Raw genomic sequence first — 22,046 nt, forward strand, 5'->3', positions numbered from 1 at the left:
ACCATGTGCAAAATGATGAGGTACTGTAAGCCACACGATAATTCAAACGATTGAAATACTAAATAACTGTCAATAGTACTGTTGTGTGTAATCAAATGTCCATATATTACTTCAGAATGTGACTCATTGAATGAATGTGACTCATTGCTATAAAAGCTATAACATAACCCTGAATACAGTAACTGGTAGTAATCCCTTGGTGAAAAAAAAACACAAAAAAAACTACAGACAGTACATAGAGGGTGAACCATTACAGCTGAACTATAATTTAGGCTCGGAGCAAACATCGTTACTCTTTTAAAAATGTGTATTCTGTTTGACCTACCTACAGTTGTAGATCAAAGGTGCCTCTATAGGCTTATAGTCAGAGTCCTTTCTGGGTCAGGTAGGGTGTGGCCAGGCAAGCCAATAGCTGTGGGGCATAAACAGAAACCGCAGAAACCAGTCCTGACCATGTACACATAGTACAATGGAACAGAGCCATGGCTGTGGAACCTACGCTGGCAGTGAGTCATACGATCTTTAAACTCTATAGTGCCCGAGGGGGTAGAGTGTGAGAGTTACAGAATGTGGGAGAGAAACAGGGTTTAACTATACAATACAGCCCTGATGATCCTCTTGACAGACTGAATAAAAGGTGTTTTCTACCAGGGTTATTCAACAGGAAGGAACAGGGCAGTTTAGTTTAGTTAGACAATACACAACATCAGTAGGCATTGTAGTTAGAGGGTGGTATAGTTAGTTATGCCAGATATGACTGTGGGAGAAATGAGAACTTCATACAAGACTTGAAAAGTAGAGTGCTTGTAAATCACAGTCATGAATGAACATGCAGAACACAGGGTGCCCTCCGTAATTATTGGGACAGTGAAGCATTTTGTCTTCTTTTGGCAATATACTCCATAAGTTTGGATTTTAAATCAAACAATGACTATGAGGTTAAAGTACAGACTGTCAGCTTTAATTTGATGGTATTTTCTTCCATATTGGATGAACCATTTAGAGCTTGTGACTCTAAAAATGTGTTGGATTAATTTGTTTTGTGTTTGAGATTATTTTGTGTCCAATAGAAATGAATGGTGAACAATGTATTGTGTCAATTTGGAGTCACAAATATATCATAACCCCCACCAAAAATAAATGCTAATCTCTCCTGTTTTTGTAATGGTGAGAGGTTAGCATGTCTTGGGGATATATTTGTTTGTCTGTAACTCTTTCACTCATCAATCAATGAGGGGTGACCAGTCCTCTTCCTGCTGTGCCGGGTGCAGATTATTAGAGGATTATTAGGACATGGCCATTCATTAAGGCCAGATCATTGTTCATAGATGATATTCATAGGGTCAAATAACAATCAAAGGGGTTTTAGAGGATGGGTGAAACAGGTCAGCACCTCAGGAGTACCCATAGAGGGGGGGGGGTACTACATCTGGTGAACAGGTCAGGGTTCCAACTGTTCTGCCGCAGCACAACTACCTGGACTGGGGACAGCCAGGAGTCATCAGGCCAGGTAGTCCTGGGGCATGGTTCTACAGTAGGGCTCAGGCCCTCCAGGAGGGGAGGGAGAGCGAATTAGAGGGAACATATTTATGTTCACACAGGACACCAGATAAGACGGGATAATTTCACCAGATAGGTAGCCCCCCCCCCCCCCCCCAGCACTATTGTAGCATAGATACTGGAGGTTGAGAAGGGGGGGGTCGGTGCACACTGTGGCCCCAACCGACAATACCCCCGAATAGGGCCAACCAGGCAGGATATAACCCCACCCACTTTGCCGAAGCACAGCCTCAACACCACTAGAGGGATATCAACAGACCACCAACTTTTCTAGCCTGAGACAAGTCTGAGTATTGTTCACAAAGAGCTCCTCCACCGGCACAAGCCCGAGGGAGCAGAAGACTGGACAGGAGAATCAAGTCCAGTGACTCAACCCACTCAAGTTGAGTATACTGTAGCACAGAAATGCCTGGCAGGATGTAACACGCCCCTCGGCATGGAAGAGCACTAGTAAGACAGTGACTCAGCCCCCGTAATAGGGTCAGAGGCAAAGAATCCCAGAGACGGGAGCCACCCAGGCAGAGACAGCAAGGGTGGTTTGTCATTCCGTTGCCTTGCCGTTCACCTTCGCACCCCTTGGCCAGACTACACTCAATCATAGGACCTACTGAAGAGATGAGTCTTCAGTAAAGACTTAAATGTCAAGACCGAGTCTGCATCTCTCACATGGGTAGGCCGACAATTCCATTACATTTGAGCTCTATAGAAGAAAGCCCTGCCTCCAGAAACATGAGGCAATAAGGAGGCCTGCGTATTGTAACCGAAGCGTACGTATAGTTATGTACGACAGGACGAAATCGGAGAGATAGGTAGTAGCAAGTCCATGTAATGCTTTGTAGGTTAGCAGTAAAACCTTGAAATCAGCCCTAGCCTTAACAGGAAGCCAGTGTAAAGACGCTAACACTGGAGTAATATGATCACATTTTTTTGGTTCTAGTCAAGATTCTAGCAGCTGTATTTAACACTGACTGAAGTTTACTTTGTGCTTTATCCAGGTAGCCGGAGAGTAGAGCATTGCAGTAGTCAAATCTAGAAGTGACAAAAGCATGGATTAGCTTTTCTGCAGAATTTCTGGACCAAACCTTTCAGATTTTTTGCAATGTTAGAAAGATGGAACAATGCTGCCCCTTAAATGTTTTTGTTTGTCAAAAGAGAGACCAGGGTCCAGAACAATGCGGAGGTCGTTTAGTTTTAATTGAGGCGACTGTACAACAATCAAGATTAATTGTCAGATCAAAGAGCAGATCTCTTTGTTTCTTGTGACCTAGAACTAGCATCTCTATTTTGTCCGAGTTTAAAAGTACCACTTATGTCTGAAACACAGGCTTCCAGGGTAGGGAATTTTGGGGCTTCACCATGTTTCATTGAAATGTACAGCTGTGTGTTGTCCGCATAGCATTGAAAGTGTTTCCGAATTACATCACCGAGAGGTAGACTATATAGTGAAAACAATAGTGGTCCTAAAACGGAACAAATGAGGTACACAAACGTACAATTGATTTGTCAGAGAACAAACCATCCCCCGAGACAAAGTGATATCTTTCCAACAGATAGGATCCAGACCAGAAACCAGGCCAGAACTTGTCTGTGTAGACCAATTAGGGTTTCCAATATATTTAAAAGAATGTGGTGATTGATGGTGTCAAAAGTGGCACTGAAGTCAAGGAGCACGAGGACAGATGCAGAGCCTTGGTCTGACACCATTAAAAGATCATTTAGCACCTTCACGAGTGCAGCCTCGATACTACGATGGGATCTTAAACCAGACTGGAGCGTTTTGTATACATTATTTGTCTTCAGTAAGGCAGTGAGTTGCTGCGTAACAGCTTTAGTTGGATTAACAAGAATTGAAGCTTTCTGCCCATATCAGATATATCTATGCCCTTGGATTTAGTCTTGTTACTTACAACCTCATGCTAATCACATTAGCCTACGTTAGCTCAACCGTCCCGAGGGGGGGCACCGGTCACTTAGAGGTTAAAGTAATGATGGATTGTCATTTCTCTTTGCTTATTTGAGCTGTTCTTGCCAAAATATGGCCTTAGTCCTATTTGGTAAAAGACTATCTTCTGTATACCGCTCCTACCTTCTCACAACACAAATGAACTTTTAACAAGGCACACCTGTTAATTGAAATGCATTCCAGGAGAATTCCTCATGAAGCTGGTTGAGAGAATGCCAAGAAAGTGCAAAGCTGTCATCAAGGCAAAAGGTGGCTACTTTGAAGAATCTCAAATATAAAATATATTTAGATTTGTTTAACACTTCTTTTGGGGTTACTATATGATTCCATATGTGTTATTTCATAGTTTTGATGTCTTCACTCTTATTCTACAACATAGAAAGTAGTAAATATAAAGAAAAACCCTTGAATGAGTAGCTGTGTCCCACACGTTTGACTGCTACTGTGTGTTAATTCAAAGGGGATGTTTGTTTCCACAAATGAGGACTTTGTGTGTTTTAAAATAATCAGTTGCAAAATGCCAATGGGCATGGGTTGAGTTTCGGCTGAATCTAGTGATTGACAGCGGCTCTCTGTTGTGCTATTGTGTTTGGCTCTGCTCCGTGTGACTAGGTTGTATGCAGCTACAAACAACCAGGAAACATTAGGACTGGTAAAAGGCCGAGGCTAAAGGTGAGGAGTTATATTTGAGTTAACACACAAATAAACTATCGCATGCTACATTTATATAAAGAATCCAACAAAAATGTTACTAAAACCGTAGACTGCATGCCACTAGCTGAATATCAGTGTAAAGTGCATTATAGCAGGAAGAATTATCAAGTTATTGTTTTACTTTTAAAAGGCGTGTGAAATGATGTTTGTCTTCCTCTGTCAGTTTGAGTTCATATTGTTGTATGGGTGCACAGTAGGCACATCCTGCAATCCAAACTGAGAGGTGGGTGTACACCAGTATTCTATTTAACCCTTATTCTACCAGGTAAATTGACTGAGAAGAGAACACATTGTTATTTATAGCAACGACCTGGGAATAGTTGCAGTGGAGACGTGGGGAAAGAGTCAATTGGACAGCTGGGTTAATTAGATGGCCATCCAAGATTGGGAATTTAGCTAGGACACAATCTTAGTACATTAGATTGTGTGGTCTGTCATCTTTTTGGAGGGGAGAAGACAGGCAGAGGTCACTTTACATAGTTCATGTTTCATACGTTTTCTCCTTGGGGTTACTGCATGTTCAATCCTGTCAAACGTGCACATTCTTTGCTAATTGCAAAGGAGGGACAGACATACATCAATCTAAATGGATTAATGCTGAAGTGCATACATTGCAGTCATTGTCAGGGCATGCGAAAGACACTCCTGTGGTTTTATCTGGGTGTGGATCTCTCCTTTGAAGAGAAAAGCTGCAGGGCACACAGGAACAAAGTCTCACAAACTCACTCACACTCACTCATTCACTCACTCACTTTCACTCTCTTCTAATTCAATTTCAATTCAATTTAAGGGCTTTGTTGGCAAGGGAAGCACATGTTTACATTGCCAAATCAGGTGAAATAAACAATAAAAAAATCGCTCGCTCGCTCCCTCTCTCTCTTTCGCTGTTGCTCTCTCTTGCTCCCTCTCTCTCACACTCTTTTTGTCTCTCTCACAATCTCACACGGAATCTCTCACATTCTCTCTCACACGGTCTCACAAACACACACGCACTGTCTCTCTCACACTCCACCAACTCTCTCTTTCTCCTTCACGACGATAATATAGTAATGACAATGTTATGTCATAGCATCTGTTATTCTAAGTGGTTGCACAACAATAGAACAATTGAGATGTATATACATGATATGCAAATGTTTGACTACTGTAAACCAGAAGCAAAATGTTTGACTACTGTGACCAGAGGCAAAAACCACTCCTCGCATTACTTTACTCATTTGAGTTTGACAGTAAGTAACATGTGGGAATTAGTGGGATAAGAGTGGGACATGGCTATGCCATTTACCCGCCCCCCTTTCTCATTGGTCAGTAGCAGAGTTAGGTTCAATGGGTTTCTATGGCTAAACCCTGAGTTGCGTTACAGACACACTGGTAATCCGTAACCACTCGCGTGTGTGTGTGTGTGTGTGTGTGTGTGTGTGTGTGTGTGTGTGTGTGTGTGTGTGTGTGTGTGTGTGTGTGTGTGTGTGTGTGTGTGTGTGTGTGTGAGCGGGAGAATCAGGCAGATGACCTCAGCTAATTATTTTCTCACTCATTCATCTCACCCCAACTGCCATGTAACTAATACCAGCCTATACGACACACAGAGCCTGTAGAAAGTCTCCACGCCGCTTGCACAATCTTCACATTTTGCTGTCATAAAATGACATCTTAAAATGCATTCAATTGGATTTGATTCCTACCGATCTACATAACCTACTCCACAAGTGAAAGAAAATGTATAGAACATTTTGTGTCTTCACACCCCAGAGCTAATATTTGGTGGAAGCACCCTTTGGCAGCTGTGAATAATACGATTCTACAAACTTCAGACAGCTCTTAGGGCAACGTTTATCTTTTTTTTTTTGGACTGAGACTGTAGCACTCAGGAATACCTTGTGGGAAGCCATTCTGGTGGATCTATGGCATAGATCTATGTAGATTTGTCTTGCTGGAAAATACACCTTTTTACCTGGGCTTTGCACCTTTTGATCTTGACCAAATCCCCAGCCCCTGCCGGTGACAGACATACCCGTAAGAGGACTTTTCCTCTTATTTGAATGTTTGAAAGTACAGAGGGTTTCAACCTGTGTTGTGTTGTCAGGATGAAAATAGATACAGGAGTAAAACCCAGGTAAAACCTGCCTCAAGTCTTCTGAAAACCTAAACCTAGGATAGTTTTCTTTTTCAGCGGGACAATTGCAATTCTTCCTTCACTTTTCAAATGATGATTAGGTTGTGTATATCCATAGAGAAAAACGTGAGTTAATTACATTTTAAAGCAGCAAAATGTGAAGACTGTGCGAAGGGGTGTGTCGACTTTTACAAAAAAAATTATGTCAAAATCAAAGTCCATGTTGACTGAGAGCTAGCTAGCTATAGTGCTTTCAAACATCTTCACCAATGTCACAGTATTGCATTCTACTGCAAATCATTAACATAACTTGCATTGGCGTGAACAAATGTAAATCAACTTTTCCATGTACAAAACGTGAAATTATAACCTCTGGAGCGTGACAAGAAAGATCTGCAGGAAATGTTCTGGTTCCATGGAAATATGTAAACAAGCAATAGCATGTTCTTGCATGTTGCCGATGTCAAGTACCCTGCCAAGGTGTACAAAACCTTCTTAAGAAGAAATGTCTTCTTAATTGCCATAATTTCCTTTAACTATAGACTTAAGAAGAATGTTAAGCAAAGTTGTTATTCCTCAAAGGTTCTTGGACATTTTCTTGGCTATGTATTGTGTTTCTCCTTAAGCGAAAAGTTAAGAAATTTAATATTCTTGAAAATACAGTTATTGGAAATGTTCTTTAGTTCCAAGATATCTGAACCCTTGTCTTAAACTCAGGGCAGTGAGAGAAAAAGCTCATGAAAGCAATTGAACATGTTTAATTCCCTCACAAACTTCCTCTGAAAGTTTCAGTCTTGTTTATTTAAACCCAAGAACATGTTTTAGAAAAGTTCTCAGTTAGAAATATGCTAACATGTTTGCCATTGCCAGCTAGATAGCTAGCTAAAATTGTCTTCAAAGGATTTGTAAGAAGATATTTGAGAGATTCATAAGAAAATCATTCAATCTTAAGATATTGTTGAGGAATTGCACTTCCGAACTATCTAATGAACTTTTTTTTTCTTAAAGAAGCTTCTTAAGTTTTTGCGTAATAAGTGTTTTGTGAATCTGGGCCCTTGCATCTGAGGTGAGATTTCCTGGGGTACTATGCCCGGAGTAATTTTTCATCCCAATAGGGACTATAAAGTGGTAAAAGGAAGGAAAAATGACTTTTGTCGGTCCTGCAGACTCCTGCAGTAGATGGAACACGCATACAGTTGAGTGAAACTTAGCATAATGGTGTCCGAGTCTGTGCATGAAACCACAAAAACTATCAGGCAACAATGGACTGTTGCGTTTTAAGGAATTAGGAAAGGAGATTTTCTTGCGAGATATCAGTGTGTGAGTAAAAGACAGGTCTGTTCGGGGAAAACGTTGTCTGGGTGTCACGTGAAAGATTATATTGTACCGTAAAGTTTCAATGAATTGCATGCACCTCTGCAACTTGTGTCTTGGTAGGATAACATGTACAGGTAAATAGGCATTCAGTGTGCCAATCTATATGCTCAGGAAACATGGCAAAGCTCACCTGTTACAGCATGTCAAAGTTATACTGTGTGTGTGTTGACTGATTGATTGATTGGCCTACCTGGGGGTAATAGAAGCAGGTGTGTCCATGCTTTAAACCAGACGCTTTGACGGGAGAGGAATTCCAACTGTTTATGGGCGTGTGCACATTTATGTTTATGTGATTGCCTGCAAGCACCCTGCAGGCAGAAGCCACATATAGAGTGAGATGGGGGAGAGTGGAGTTACGCAACAATAGAATATTAAAAAAATGTGCATATCCACACATACAGTACATATTTTTTTCATTTTTTATTTATTTTTACCTTTATTTAACCAGGCAAATCAGTTAAGAACATATTCTTATTTTCAATGACGGCCTGGGAACAGTGGGTTAACTGCCTGTTCAGGGGCAGAACGACAAATTTGTACCTTGTCAGCTCAGGGGTTTGAACTCGCAACCTTCCGGTTACTAGTCCAACGCTCTAACCACTAAGGGCAGGGCTCCTCCCCCCACGTAGACATCTTTCCTCTTCAATCTTCTGCATCCAAACATGTCTAAGTGGGGGGAGGAGCCCTGCCCTTTCCCACACGAGTTAATAACTACCTGTATTCCTCCCTTCTGCCTCCCCCACCCATGTCCTCCACCCACCCCCCCTCCCACCTTCCACCATGTGCAGCATATAAAGGGAACAGTGGCTGGGCCAGGCACCACATTCTCTCTCCTCTTCATCCCAGGCAGGCAGACTCCTTCTCAGCAGCCATGTCCTTCTCCAGATCTAGCATGTCCTACAGCAGCAGCGGTGGTGGAGGTGGCACCATGTCCATGAGGTCTGGAGGTGGAGGTGGAATGGGTATGGGCTCCTCACGCTTCTCCTCGATGGGTGGTGGTGGTGGTGGAGGAGGTGCCATGAGGGCCGGCAGTGTGTACGGAGGTGCAGGAGGCTCTGGGGTGCGCATCTCTAGCTCCTCGTTTGGTTCCGGCGGCGGAGGTGGTGGTGGCGGTTATGGTTTCGGAATGGGAGGGGGTGGCGGCGGAGGCGGCGGTTTCGGCATGGGAGGGGGTGGTGGCGGCGGTGGAGCTGACATGAATGTGTCAGCCAACGAGAAGGCCACAATGCAGAACCTGAACGACCGCCTGTCCACCTACTTGGAGAAGGTGCGCAAGCTAGAGGCGGCCAACGCCGAGCTGGAGCTGAAGATCCGTCAGTTCATGGAGAGCAAGACGTCCCCCAGCTCTCGTGACTACTCTGCCTTCTACGCCACCATCGCCGACCTGCAGGACAAGGTACGTGACATGTCTCCTTGATAGCAAGAGCACTCAAGGATGACATCACAGCATGTCAAAACATGGTAATGTCTGCAGAGTGACAATGTTATGCTTCATTAGAGAGTACAGGTACATGGTGTACACATGCCATCAGCTTGTTTTTCCAACAAGTTACTGAGAGTGATATATGACAATTGGAAAATGCTAAATTATATACATTTGTTATAATTGATTCAACCAAGATGTGGCACCAAAGATAGATGCAAAGACAGTGTCCATACTTGCAGCTGAAGTATTGAAAATTAAGCCAATCATTGAAGCTATTCCTTCCTCTCTCAACAGCCCCTAGGCGATTGCGAAAGGTGCAATTTGTTTCTTTGAGCCATGCTTTACAATTATCATAAAGACGACAGTTTCACTGTAATGCTTCTGAGCTATTATTGATTACAGTGTGGTATCACAGTTTGTGCGTACTGCATTTGTGTGAAATTCCATGCATTTCCCATCCTGAAATGTTTTTCCATCCTCCACCTCTCAGATCCAGGCTGCTACTCGTGTAAACGGAGGCATCTATCTCAGCATTGACAATGCAAAGCTCGCTGCAGACGACTTCAGAACCAAGTAAGTATTTCCAACAATCATCCACATAAACAGTATGCTGGTGCATTCTATAAACCAAATGGAATAACCCCAAATATGTAAAAACCCTCATACTGCTTATTATTTAATTTTGTGTTGAATCTGTAAAAAAGGAAACCAAATGATATTACCCTTCACCTCCACAATAACCACACCCTCCCAACAGACATATCAGAAGCCTGGTGTTACTTTCTGTTATTTTCCCAAAACTTAATGGAATACTAGATTCTATAACCCCCTTCCTATTCTCACAGAGGAACACATTCCGGCAATTCTTTGACCTAAGCTCTCTCCATCTCTCAGGTATGAGAACGAGCTGGCCATGCGTCTGTCAGTGGAGGCAGACATCGCCGGGCTGAAGAGGATGCTGGACGAGATGACCATGGCCAGATCTGACCTGGAGATGCAGATCGAGGGGCTGAAGGAGGAGCTCATCTATCTCAAGAAGAACCATGAGGAGGTGGGTGTGGGCTGATGGAACATATCCATACAGTCCCTTAATGTATTACATCTATTGACCATGTCAACCTGCTATGGGTCTCCACTAGAGTCTCCACTAGAACACCACTGCTGGCTTTCAAGCACATCTGTATCAAGCAATGGTGTTCAAATGTATAATGAAGACAGAGGGCAGGTCAAGTTGTTACCATCAGGCAGAGGTTAGTCACTTCTTAATTCTTTAAACTCACCTCTATGTGTTTCTCCACAGGAGCTGCTGGCCATGAGGACACAGATGACTGGACAGATCAACGTGGAGGTGGACGCAGCACCACAGGAGGACCTGTCCAGAGTCATGGCTGAGATCCGTGAGCAGTACGAGTCCGTTAGTGCCAAGAACCAACGCGATCTGGAGGCCTGGTTCCAGACCAAGGTAGAACCTCTAGAACCTCTAAACTATGTTCATGGTGTAGATGTTCCTTTACTTCCAGTTGGTAACGTTGTCACATTCGATCATGAGCTGAAATGTTGATTTGTTCCTGTGATGATTGACCACTGATTTACAGACAGAGACGTTGAACAAGGAGGTGGCGTCCAGCACAGAGGTTCTCCAGACCTCCAAGTCAGAGATTTCGGAGATCCGCCGCACACTGCAGGCCCTGGAGATCGAACTGCAGTCACAGCAAAGCATGGTGAGACGTAATTACAAACATCTGACCAAGGACCACAGCTTAGGGGACATTACTTACACAACCTTCTGCAACTTTCTTCAATAATCATCATTTGACTCTTTCATCATTCTCTACCATCCCTCAAGAATCTCACTTTCACCTGGTCTCTAATACTGTCCTTCAAATTGCTATAGCCAAGCACCACTCCATTACTATAGCTAACCTCTACCTGCCTACACATTCAATTACTAGAGCTAACTTTTCAGTATGACTGTAAACATTCAAGACCAAATTCAAAACCTACTCCCACTGTTTTTGACCCATCATCTCTATCCCTCCCGGCCAATAGAAAGGCTCCCTGGAGAACACGCTGGCGGAGACGGAGGGCCGTTACTCCATGCAGTTGGGACGCCTCCAGAACCAAGTGACCAGTCTGGAGGAGCAGCTAGTGTCTCTCCGCAGTGACATGGAACGCCAGGGCCAGGAGTACAAGATGCTGCTGGACATCAAGACACGCCTGGAAATGGAGATCGCTGAGTACAGGAGGCTGCTGGACGGAGAAGCTAGCGGGTACGGCAGGATGGGATTGGACAGAGGGAGGGCAATGAGATAGACAGGGATTTGGGAAGAGAGTGTTACATCTTTGTGGGATGGGAAGAGGGGTGACAGGGACCTTGAAACAAGTGTAAATGAATTGATGTCTCCTTCAACATCTGATTTTAAAAACAAAATTCATTTGAAGGTGACCTTACTATGAGCCATGGTTGCCTTTGACATGAATCTACTGCTATGTAACCATTTAATAGTTACTTTTTATAATCACAGATGCTAACTATGGGTTTCCCTTCCTCACAGCCTCGGCGCTAGCTCCTCGAAATCTGTCCAAAAATCCTCGAGCTCCGGCCTTAGTTCCAGTGTCAGCACCTCCAGTTCCGTCCCCAGCTCCACCACCTCCACCACACGTAAGGTGGTGATCGTCACGGAGGAAATAGTGGACGGCAAGGTTGTCTCCTCAAGTGAAACCAAACACACCACATAAGGTCCCACACGCTCAGCGAGCACTGCAGCAAGCAATGGGTTAACCCCATAGAAATAGAATTACTAGAATGGGTATAGGAAATGAGAGGCCATGGCATATTACAGCTCCCCAGTGCTTTATTCATGCAACCTAAAATACATTGTTTCAACTTATACGAAGTCTTTGTCAGATGAAAAACACCTGTCTTCGTTATGTGTTATTTGTTGAGGCCAGCTCTGGTTAACTCTAGTTTAAGATGTGCATACCATCCTCCTGTTCTTTCTAGAATGGCTAAATCCCCTCAGACACCCATCATGGATCATTGACTTGAATGGGGATTTATTTTCTGGTAATTCTATTTCTATGGTTAAAACCTCCAGAACAACATATTCTACTACATCTGGATGGAACACCAACAACAGACCCCATTGTGAATGTAATAAAGATGCTCTGACTTGCTGACACCATCATTCTGTCTTCTGTGTCTTTCAACTTGATGTATCTGATCTGGCGTGCTCCCATACATCTATCACATAGGTTTATCTTTTGCACATGAGGCCAATTCTATGGTATTGAGAAAGCATAAGTTTCAGTATGATCTTGAATAGTGTAATAGTGACAATCACTTGTACTGAGTTTAATACTAAGCAAAAATGTTTAAATATTCATAGTAGAAATGTTGAAAGTTGTCATCAAAATTATATAGTTCTATCTCTAAGAAAAGTTACGAGTTTTTAGATTGAGTTTTATACTGTATGGAGGGAGTTTGGAGTCAACTGTAGAGCTGTACACCATGTTTTGGTGGAAAGATTTAGATTTTAAAACTATACATTTTAAATTAGATGCCAAAATGTATCTGCTATGACATCCGTACTCACATATTCATATAGTCAGTCCATGATAAAGCGTTAATATCTCTGAAACAAGTGAAACCACACAGTCCATTCTCATTCAACCACATATTGAGGATTCTGTTTAAAAATTATTACTTGATCTCATCCACATCGAGGTTCTAGGTGCTCTCCATCATAACTACCATGTAGGTCTATGGAAGTAGGTCAGGAACAAGTGTATCCTAGGTTTTGTATTGAAACCGATGTAGCCAGAGGAGGATGGTTAATAGTTACACCAGGGTGCTACCCTAGAGGGTCCTGTTGAGAAAGTGTGTTTTAGGTCATCATCTATTGGGTGACGTGAGTATATGTAGTATTCTTTTTTTTACTCTTAAAAAAAGCATAAACTTTTGAATTTTTATTTTTCAGAAAATCACTGAGTAGGGTGGGTCCTCCTATTCCTCCTCTGAGGAGCCTCCACTGTTACACAACATCAATAGGCATTGGAGTTAGAGGATGGTCAGTTCGCATTCATTGACATATGACTGTGGGAGACTTATGAGATTTGGAAAACTCATACAAAGGCTTGGAAAGTAGAGTGCTCTACTCACAGTGGTGGACAGCCATAAATCAATATACAGACCACATATACACTACATGGCCAAAAGTATTTGGACACCTGCTCGTCAAAAACCTAATTCCAAAATCATGGGCATTAATATGGAGTTGGTCCGCCCTTTGCTACTATAACATCAACAATCTTCTGGGAAGGCTTTCCACTAGATGTAGGAACATTGCTGCGGGTATTTGGTTCTATTCAGCCGCAAGCGCATTAGTGAGGTCGGGCACTGATATTTGGTGATTAGGCCTGGCTCGCAGTTGGTGTTCCATTTCATCCAAAAGTTATCGATATAATGTCACTGTAAGCTGTAGCGTTAAGATTTCTCCTCACTGGAACTAACGAGCCTATCCCAAACCATGAAAACCAGCCCCAGACCGTTATTCATCCTCCACCAAACTTTACAGTTGGCACTATGCATTCGGGCCAGTAGCATTTTCCTGGCATCTGCCAAATCCAGATTCGTCCCACTATTGGTGAAGCGTGATTCATCACTCCAGAGAACACTTTTCCACTGTTCCAGAGTCCAATGGCGGCGAGCTTTACACCACTCTATCAGAAGCTTGGCAATGCTCATGGGGGTCTTAGGCTTTTCATAAAGCTTCCGGCTAACTGTGTATGTGCTGACCTTGCTTCCAGAGGCAGTTTGGAACTCCGTAGTGAGTGTTGCAACCGAGGACAGACAATTTTTATGCACTTCAGCACTCTGTGGTCCCGTTCTGTGAGCTTGTGTGGCCTACCACTTTGCGGCTGAGCCGTTGTTGCTCCTAGACATTTCCACTTCATAATAACAGCACTTACAGTTGTCCGGGGCAGCACCAGCAGAAATTTGACAAACTGACTTGTTGGAAAGGTGGCATCCTATGGTGGTGCCACATTGAAAGTCACTAAGGTCTTCAGTAAGGCCAATCTACTGCCAATGTTTGTTTATGGAGATTGCATAGCTGTGTGCTTGATTTTATACACGTTTCACCAACGGGTGTGGGTGAAATTGCCAAATCCACTAATTTGAAGGAGTGTCCACATACTTTTGGCCATGTAGTGTATGATAGATGATTTTGTGATTCATACATTCAGATGAACTTCTATCTAATTTGATTGCATTGGCCTGGCACCTTGTTTGTGTCAACATGGCAATACAAACTCACTGACTGACTGCACCCTTCTCATTTAGCATTTCTCAGAAAAGCCAATAATTTCACAAATGTATTAAGACACATGCGACAGCAATTGGGATTTGAATCCATTTCAACTAGATTGTGGTCTAGTAATGACTGCTTTAGCATGTCTTCTTTTAGACATATTTGTTCATACGAAGGGGGTCTGTTTGTTCCTACATTGGGGACATTGTGTCTAGAAGAACCAGTTACATAATGCCAATGGACAGGGGTTGAGTTCTGGGTGAATCTAGTGACTGTCAGTGGCTCTACGTGCTGTCGTGCTTGGCTCGGATCTCTGTGACTGGGTTGTAATTCAGCCACAAACAATCAGGAAATATGTTATGAATAATTGAAGGGTGAGGAGGTTTATTTTAGTTTTTACAAACTTTAGACAAGTCTTAGGGCAACATTTATCTATTGTTTTTGGGCTGAGGCTGGAGCACTCAGGAATACTCAACTCCTCTTGGAAAGTCATTCTGGCATGTCTTTGGCATTAAAATATGTGTAATTCTCCCGCTACAAAATAAAAAGTTTAACCTCGCTCCTTTCATATTTATTTTGATCCTGTCACATTCCCCAGTTCCTGCCGGTGACAAGCATACCCATAACATGATGCTGCCATCCCAACCCTTGAAAATACAAAGCGTTTCACCCTGTGTTGTGTATTTAGGATCAAAATAGATAATTGAGCAACGCCCAGGTAAAATGTTAGAGAACAATGGTAACCTCTGAAGCGTGACACAAAAATAATCTGCAATATATGCTGTGGTTATATGCAAATACGCAGATGCCAAGTTCCCTGCCAAGGTGTTAAGGGAAAGAACAGTACTTTAATCCCATCTGGGGTGAGTTTTTCTGGGGTACAATTCCCTGAGTAATGACTCATCCCATGGGGGCTATAAAGTGGTAAAAGGAAGGGAAATGACATTTGTCGGTCCTGCAGACTCCTACAGCAGATGGAGCACGCATAAAGTTGAGTGAAACTTAGGGAAATGGAACCTGAGTCTATGCATAAAATCACAAAAATGATCAAGGAACAATCGACTGTTGCGTTTAAGGAAATGGACAGATTATCTTGCGAGATATCAGTGTGTGAGACAAAGACAGGTCTATTCGGGGGCAAGGTTGTCTGGGTGTCAAGCGAAATATCATATTGTACCGGGAAATTTCTTGGCAACTTGTTGTCTTGGTAACTTAACAGGTACAGGTAAATAGCCATTCAGTGTTTCAAAAAATGTGCTCAGAAAACATGGCAAAGCTCACCCGTCACAGCATATCAAAGTGATACTGTGTGTGTTGACTAATTAAATGACTTACCTAGGGCTAATAGACGCAGTCATGTCCATGCTTTAAACCAGATGCTTTTACGGGAGAGGAATTCCATCTCTTTATGGGTGTGTGCACTTCTATGTGTTTGTGTGAGTGCCTGCAAGCACCCTGTCGGCTGATACCTACAGAGTGAGATGGGGGAGAGTGGAGTTGCTCAACAATAGTATATTTTCAATATTTGCATATCCACACATACAGCACAAAGTTATCTTTCCTCTTCCGTCTTCTGCATCATAACGTGTCAAAGTGGGGGGAGGAGCCCTGCCTCACATGCGGTAATACTTCCCTGTATTCCTCCCTTCTGTATTCCTCCCTTCTGCCTCTCCTACACGTCCTCCTCCCACACTCCCTCCCTCCTTCCGCCATGTGCAGCATATAAAGGGAACAGTGGCTGGGCCAGGCACCACATTCTCTCTCCTCTTCATCCCAGGCAGGCAGACTCCTTCTCAGCAGCCATGTCCTTCTCCAGATCTAGCATGTCCTACAGCAGCAGCGGTGGTGGAGGTGGCACCATGTCCATGAGGTCTGGAGGTGGAGGTGGAATGGGTATGGGCTCCTCACGCTTCTCCTCGATGGGTGGTGGTGGTGGTGGAGGAGGCCGCGTCACTGCCATGAGGGCCGGCAGTGTGTACGGAGGTGCAGGAGGCTCTGGGGTGCGCATCTCTAGCTCCTCGTTTGGTTCCGGCGGAGGAGGTGGTGGTGGAGGTTATGGTTTTGGAATGGGAGGGGGTGGTGGCGGTGGAGGTTATGGTTTCGGCATGGGAGGGGGTGGTGGTGGCGGTGGAGCCGACCTCCATGTGTCGGCCAACGAGAAGGCCACAATGCAGAACCTGAACGACCGCCTGTCCAACTACTTGGAGAAGGTGCGCTCTCTGGAGGCGGCCAACGCCGAGCTGGAGCTGAAGATCCGTCAGTTCATGGAGAGCAAGACGTCCCCCAGCGCTCGCGACTACTCTCGCTTCCACGCTACTATTGCCGACCTGCAGGACAAGGTATGTGACATGTCTCCTTGATAGCAAGAGCACTCAATAATGACATCACAGCATGTCAAAACATGGTAATGTCTGCAGAGTGACAATGTCATGCTTCGTTAGAGAGTACAGGTACATGGTGTACACATGTCAGTTACTGAGAGTTATTCATAACTATTGGAAAATGCTAAATTATATGCATTTGTTGTAATTGATTCAACCAAGATGTTACACAAAAGATAGATGCAAAGACAGTCTGTATACTTGCAGCTGAAGCATTAAAAATATAGCAGACCATTGAAGCCAATCCTTCCTGTCTGTTAAGAGCCTCTAGGCGATTACGAAAGGTGCCATTTGTTTCATTGTGTCATGCTTTACAATGTTCACAAAGACAACAGGTTCCCTGTAATGCTTCTATGGGCTATCATTTACAGTGCAGCTGAAACTCAGAACTCAATGATTACAGTGTGGTAATCACAGTTTGTGCGTACTGCATTACTGTGAAATTCCATGCATGCCCCATCCTGAAATGTTTTGCCATCCTCCCTCCACCTCTCAGATCCAGGCTGCCACTCGTGTAAACGGAGGCACCTATCTCAACATTGACAACTCAAAGCTTGCTGCAGACGACTTCAGAACCAAGTAAGTATATCAAACACCATCCACAGGTACAGTACACTGCTGGTGCGTTCCATTAACCAAATAGAATAAGCCCAAATCTGTAAAAACCCTCATAATATCTTGTATTTAATTTTGCGTAGAATCTATAAAAAAGGAAATCAAATGACATTAGCTTTCACCTCCGCCATAACCACACCTTCCCAACAGACATATCAGAAGCCTGGAGTTACTTTCTGTTATTTTCCCAAACGAAATGGAATTCTAGATTCTATAACCCCCTTCCTATTCTCACAGAGAAACACATTCCGACAGTTCTTTGACCTAAGCTCTCTCCATCTCTCAGGTATGAGAACGAGCTGGCCATGCGTCAGTCAGTGGAGGCGGACATCGCCGGGCTGAAGAGGATGCTGGACGAGATGACCATGGCCAGATCTGACCTGGAGATGCAGATCGAGGGGCTGAAGGAGGAGCTCATCTATCTCAAGAAGAACCATGAGGAGGTGGGTGTGGGCTGATGGAACATATCCATACAGTCCCTTAATGTATTACATCTATTGACCATGTCAACCTGCTATGGGTCTCCACTAGAGTCTCCACTAGAACACCACTGCTGGCTTTCAAGCACATCTGTATCAAGCAATGGTGTTCAAATGTATAATGAAGACAGAGGGCAGGTCAAGTTGTTACCATCAGGCAGAGGTTAGTCACTTCTTAATTCTTTAAACTCACCTCTATGTGTTTCTCCACAGGAGCTGCTGGCCATGAGGTCACAGATGACTGGACAGATCAACGTGGAGGTGGACGCAGCACCACAGGAGGACCTGTCCAGAGTCATGGCTGAGATCCGTGAGCAGTACGAGTCCGTTAGTGCCAAGAACCAACGCGACCTGGAGTCCTGGTTCCAGACCAAGGTAGAACCTCTACAACCTATGTTCATGGTGTAGATGTTCCTTTACTTCTAGTTTGTAACGTTGTCACATTCTATCATGAGTTGGTTTGTTCCTGTGATGATCGACGACTTACAGTGGTTTAATGTTCTTAAGTAAACCACCCGTTTTTCGGGGTATCTGTGCTTAATGTTTACATTTTTGACAACTTTTACTACATTCCTACAGAAAATAATGTACTCCATACACTTTATCTGACACCCAAAAGTTACTTTTTGAATGGTTAGCAGGACAGGAAACTGGTCCAATTCATTCACTTATCAAGAGAACATCACTGGTAATAACCTACTGCCTCAGATCTGGCGGACTCCCTAAACACACATTCTTCGTTTGTAAATGTATGCAGCTGGTTAAAAAAAACAAATAATTTATACTTTAACTCTTGATACTTAAGTATATTTTGGAAATGATATTTACTTAAGAACATTTAACACCAAATAGACTTTTAATCAAGTAATATTTTACTGGGTGACTTTCACTTTTACTTGAGTCATTTTCTGTTAAGGTGTGTTTACTTTTACTCAAGTATGACAATAGAGTGCTTTTCAACCATTAACAACTTATTATTTTTTACAGACGGAGACGTTGAACAAGGAGGTGGCGTCCAGCACAGAGGTTCTCCAGACCTCCAAGTCTGAGATCTCAGAGATCCGTCGCACACTGCAGGGCCTGGAGATCGAACTGCAGTCACAGCACAGCATGGTGAGACGTAATTATAAACATCTAACCACAGACAACAGTTTAGGGGACATTACTAACACAAATTTCTACAACTTTCTTCAATAATCAACAGTTGACTCTTTCATCATTCTCTTTTCCAACCCTCAACTATCTCACTTTCACCTGGTCTCTAATACTGTCCTTCAAGTTGCTATAGCCAGGCACCACTCCATTACTATAGCTAACCTCTACCTGCCTACACATTCAATTACTAGAGCTAACTTTTCAGTATGACTGTAAACATTCAAGACCAAATTCAAAACCTACTCCCACTGTTTTTGACCCATCATCTCTATCCCTCCCGGCCAATAGAAAGGCTCCCTGGAGAACACGCTGGCGGAGACGGAGGGTCGTTACTCCATGCAGTTGGGACGCCTCCAGAACCAAGTGACCAGTCTGGAGGAACAGCTAGTGTCTCTCCGCAGCGACATGGAACGCCAGGGCCAGGAGTACAAGATGCTGCTGGACATCAAGACACGCCTGGAGATGGAGATCGCTGAGTACAGGAGGCTGCTGGACGGAGAGGCTAGCGGGTACGGCAGGATGCGATTGGATGTCTCCGTCAACATTTGACTATAAAAACAACGTTAATTTTAAGTTGACCTTAGTATGAGCCATGGTTACTTTTGACATGATTCTACTGCTACGTGACCTTTAATACGTACTTATTATGATCATCGATTCTAACTATGCTAACCATTGGTATCCCTTCCTCACAGACTCGGCCTCAGCTCCTCAAAATCTGGCCACAGCTCCAGCTCCCACATCAGCTCATCTAGCGCTGGTCTCAGCTCCGGGTCCAGCTCCACCACGAAACGCAAGGTGGTAATCGTCACAGAGGAAATAGTGGACGGCAAGGTTGTCTCCTCAAGTGAAACCAAACACGCCTCTTAAGGTCCCACACACACAGCGAGCACTGAGGCAAGCAATGGGTTAAACCCATAGAAATATAATTACTGGAATGGGTATATGAATATTGCTGTTCCCCAGTGCTTTATTCATGCAACCTAAAATACAATGTTTTAATTTATAATAAGGATTTGTCAGATAAATAACATTGTTATTTGTTGAGGCCAGCTCTGGTTAACTCTAGTTTAAGATGTGCATACCATCCTCCTATTCTTTCTAGAATGGCTAAAGCCCCTCATACACCCATCATGGATCATTGACTTGAATGGGGATTTATTTTCTGGTAATTCTATTTCTATGGTTAAAACCTCCAGAACAACACATTCTACTACATCTGGATGGAACACCAACAACAGACCCCATTGTCAATGTAATAAAGATGCTCTGACTTGCTGACACCATCATTCTGTCTTCTGTGTCTTTCAACTTGATGTATCTGATCTGGCGTGCTCCCATACATCTGACTATCACATTGGCTGTTATCTTTTGCACCTGAGGCCAAATCTATGGTCTTGAGAAAGTACAAGTGTCATTATGATCTTGAATAGTGTAATAATGACAATCACTTGAGGTTAAGACTTGGCAATAAATGTATGAACGCTGATAGTCAACATTTTAATTCAAGTTGTCAGAAAAATTATACAATTCAATCTCAATTAATCAAACTCCAAACATGTTAAGCATTAGGTTCAGAGTTATGTACTGTATGGGGGTGTTTGTGGAGTCAGCTGTAGAGCTGTACACCATGTTTTGGTTGAATGATGAAAACAATTCATTTGAAATGAGAACACCAAATGTATCTGCTATGACATCCATACTCAGACATTCTTATAGTCTGTCTATGATAAAGCATGAATATCTCTGAAACAAGTAAAACCACACAGTCCATTCTCATTCAACCACATTATCTTTATTGACGGTTGTCTTGACAAATTATTACTTGACATTCTGGGTTGTCTCTGTCATAACTACCATGTAGGTCTATGTAAAGGGGTCAGGAGTCAGATCCTAATAATAAATAACTCCGGCTAAACCAGGTCTGGGCAAATTCTTCCATGGAGGGCCACATTAGAATATATTTTTGCCTTTGCGGGCCAGAATCTTATTACAGGATTATACATCATGTGTATGACTGTGTTGACAGATATATCTACTGTAAATCATGTCCACGTCGCTATGCATAGAATTGCTGAGAGGTGAGAGTCAGCAAGAGATGATCCGTGCCTTGACTTGTTTTATTTTGTCACTGAAAATATCTGGTCACATACACTACTGTTGACAAGTTTGGGGTCACTTAGAAATGTCCTTGTTTTTTAAAGAAAAGCTTCTTTTTTTTGTCCACTAAAAGAACATCAAATTGGTCAGAAATACAGTGTAGACATTGTTAATGTTGTAAATGACAATTGCAGTTGGAAATAGCAGATTTATATGGAATATCTACATAGGCGTACAGAGGCCCATTATCAGCAACCATCACTACTGTGTTCCAATGGCACGTTGCGTTAGCTAATCCAAGTTTCTCATTTTTACAGGCTAATTGATCATTAGAAAACCCTTTTGCAATTATGTTAGCACAGATGAAAACGGTTGTTCTGATTAATGAAGCAATAAAACTGGCCTTTTTTTTTAGACTTGTTGAGTATCTGGAGCATCAGTGGGTTCGATTACAGGCTCAAAATGGCCAGAAACAAAGAAGTTTCTTGTAAAACTTGTCAACCTATTCTTGTTCTGAGAAATGAAGGCTATTACATAAGGGAAATTACCAAGACACTGAAGATTTCGTACAACGCTGTGTACTACTCCCTTCACAGAACAGTCTCTATCCAGAATTGAAAGAAGTGTGGGAGGCCCCGGTGCACAACTGAGCAAGAGGACAAGTATGTTAGAATGTGTAGTTTGGGAAATAGATGCCTCACAAGTCCTCAACTGGCAGCTTCATTAAATAGTACCTGCAAAACACCAGTCTCAACATCAACAGCGAAGAGGCGACTCTGAGATGCTGGCCTTCTAGGCAGAGTTCCTCTGTCCAGTGTCAGTGTTTTTTTGCCCATCTTAATCTATTATTT

General features: G+C 43.1%; 1 protein-coding gene across 2 annotated transcripts; it reads left to right on the plus strand.

Moving 5' to 3' along the window:
• The first annotated feature begins 454 nt into the window (after nt 1–454).
• LOC124015880 (keratin, type I cytoskeletal 13) lies at nt 455–20,384 on the plus strand. 2 transcript variants are annotated; one of them, XM_046331362.1, is made up of 9 exons: nt 455–506; nt 8,516–8,740; nt 16,410–16,804; nt 17,343–17,425; nt 17,748–17,904; nt 18,154–18,315; nt 18,928–19,053; nt 19,384–19,604; nt 19,791–20,384. In XM_046331362.1, the coding sequence occupies exons 1-9, from the start codon at nt 470–472 to the stop codon at nt 19,963–19,965; spliced, it is 1,581 nt and encodes a 526-aa protein (XP_046187318.1). In that variant the 5' UTR covers nt 455–469; the 3' UTR covers nt 19,966–20,384. The 2 variants fall into 2 exon arrangements, with proteins under 2 accessions (XP_046187318.1, XP_046187317.1); XM_046331361.1 differs by lacking the exons at nt 455–506; nt 16,410–16,804; nt 17,343–17,425; ... (3 more) ...; nt 19,384–19,604; nt 19,791–20,384 and adding exons at nt 9,644–9,726; nt 10,048–10,204; nt 10,454–10,615; ... (1 more) ...; nt 11,203–11,423; nt 11,709–12,341 and having other exon boundaries at nt 8,536–9,123.
• The last annotated feature ends 1,662 nt before the right edge of the window (nt 20,385–22,046 follow it).

Source organism: Oncorhynchus gorbuscha, linkage group LG26, assembly GCF_021184085.1.
Source record: "Oncorhynchus gorbuscha isolate QuinsamMale2020 ecotype Even-year linkage group LG26, OgorEven_v1.0, whole genome shotgun sequence".
Taxonomy (NCBI): Eukaryota; Metazoa; Chordata; class Actinopteri; order Salmoniformes; family Salmonidae; genus Oncorhynchus; species Oncorhynchus gorbuscha.

Coding starts and splice junctions, on each gene's coding strand:
- LOC124015880 (XM_046331362.1), top strand. CDS start 470: ATGGAACAGAGCCATGGCTGTGGAACCTACGCTGGCA. Junction 8,741..16,409: donor TGGTGGTGGTGGTGGAGGAG/GTGCCATGAGGG, acceptor GTGGTGGAGGAG/GCCGCGTCACTGCCATGAGG. Junction 18,316..18,927: donor AGTCCTGGTTCCAGACCAAG/GTAGAACCTCTA, acceptor TATTTTTTACAG/ACGGAGACGTTGAACAAGGA.